Genomic DNA, 2024 nt, shown 5'->3' with positions numbered 1-2024 from the left:
GACGTTAGCCTTGGAGCATGGACGCACAACGCCAAATTACTGTGCCTAGTGTGGCCGCATGAAATCGAAATTATAATATCAGTTTTATAAAACCGATTTTAGCACATTCGATTTTATCCCGTAGTGTAGACGTGGCCTCAGAGTACAATTTGACTTCAATTCTCATGTGCTTTGTCAACTGCATTTTTTTTTTTTTTTTTTTTTTTTTTTTTTTTACAGAGAAGGTCAACTGTTTCAGGGCATCATGGAATGGAGAAGTGGTCACTTATGAAGCTGCATCCTAACCCACAGATGGCTTAGAAGATAAGACCCAAGGTATTGAAATGGCAGATGACTGGTTCAAAGACGTTTTATATTATTGAAGGTGAAAAAGTTAATTTACCTAACAAGAAACAAATCCTCCACTGAATTTTAATGGAGTTATGACAATTATAACCAGCTGAGGACCTGCTCCACTGTCTTCAATACTCCAAAAGGGGACCTGCAGGGTAAGGTTATCTAAGTTGCAACATCTGACATGGGGCTTCTATGACAATGGCTGGTTTTGAGACTGAAAACAGCAGAACTTTGTCTTCACTAATCCTCAGCATATTTCTTGTTTAAAAGTCAGAGACACATTAGTAGCTACACTAACTTCAGTCTAAATAATTCTTGGTTTCCAAAACTATCTGTATTGAGTGAGGAAGTATTGTTGCCTTGCAGAACTAACCTGCTAATGTAATGACTGAAGATCATCTTCAGTCACTTCTGTCAAACTCAACTTTCCAGAAAGGGAAACTATTGACGACTCTTTAGATTTTAAGAAACAGGAACTGCTCTAAACTTCTGCTGTATTTTTTAACATAAGTATGAATTCACAATAAAATTACTCCCAAAGAACCAAGGAGAAGCATCCACTCTAACAATGGAAATGAAGACAGCTAGACTGGCTTTTTCTTTATTATGTACTATTAAAATATATAGAACTACAACAGTAGCTTTACCTTTTCTGTTTTCCAACAAATTATTGTGAACCTGCATGCATTCTTCAGAGCAAGCCAATGAGTTAAAGGAAATTTAAAACTATAATTGATTAAAACAGTTATATCAAAACCAAAGCCAATAAAAAATACATTTAATTCTCTCAAGTCATTCTTTTCTTACCTTCTGCATTCCTCCTCATTTTCATTCTGTTGAGTTTCTTCCGCTGCTCTCTTAGCAATGCCTGCTGTTGAATCTCTAAGGTTTGATCATCTTTTGGGGAATCGGGGTACATATATCTTAAGTCTGCTCGTGTTTCTGAATCTGTTGCATAGATTGTGAATTTTAAATTTCATCACAACACTATTTCAGAAAAATTTACTTTAAAAATGTGAACTACATGCATTTAAAAGCATTAGGACCATCAATATTAATAATGGCAAAAAAAGTGGATGGCTTATAATAATATGTTAAAATATTATTTCATAAAAAAATTCAAAGAAGGCGATAAAGTGTATCAAATAAAAAAAATAACTGTAAGCAACTTCAATTTGCCAGAAAACAAACAAACTCAAAGACCGTAACAATGTATAAATACCTGGGATTATTAGTAGTGGTTGGATTAGGAGTTTCAATGATTCTATGGTAATGACAACAACTAAATGAAAGGGTTGACACAGTGAATTTTGATTGTGGTGATACTTCTTTTGGTTAATAAAAAAAGCACAGATGTGTCAGGTGTAAACTGCCATCAGATGCTGAGGGCAGCATTTCAAAAGTGCCTGTATTATTTAAAAGAAGCAAAGAATCCTGTGGCATCTTATAAACTAACAGATGTTTTGGAGCATGAGCTTTCGTGGTGAATACCCACTTCGTCGGATACATGTAGTGGAAATTTCTAGGGGCAGGTATATATATATATGCAAGCAAGCTAGAGATAACGAGGTTAGTTCAATCAGGGAGGATGAGGCCCTGTTCTAGCAGTTGAGGTGTGAAAACCAAGGGAGGGGAAACTGGTTTTGTAGTTGGCAAGCCATTCACAGTCTTTGTTTACTCCTGAGCTG

The 2024-nt window shown here is 35.6% G+C and overlaps 1 protein-coding gene across 1 annotated transcript in view; it reads right to left on the bottom strand.

Annotated features, from left to right (window-relative positions):
* The window catches only part of CSPP1 (centrosome and spindle pole associated protein 1), a 156609-nt gene that overhangs the window by 39936 nt on the left and 114649 nt on the right, over positions 1-2024 (bottom strand). The window contains exon 25 of the mRNA XM_075063062.1: positions 1144-1284. Within this exon, the coding sequence (XP_074919163.1) occupies positions 1144-1284 (141 nt within the window). The remainder of the gene's footprint in view (positions 1-1143; positions 1285-2024) is intronic.

The sequence above is a fragment of the Chelonoidis abingdonii genome, chromosome 2 (assembly GCF_003597395.2).
Source record: "Chelonoidis abingdonii isolate Lonesome George chromosome 2, CheloAbing_2.0, whole genome shotgun sequence".
Classification (NCBI taxonomy): domain Eukaryota; kingdom Metazoa; phylum Chordata; order Testudines; family Testudinidae; genus Chelonoidis; species Chelonoidis abingdonii.
Note: the sequence above shows the minus strand (reverse complement) of the source record. Positions and strands in the feature narration are given on the sequence as shown.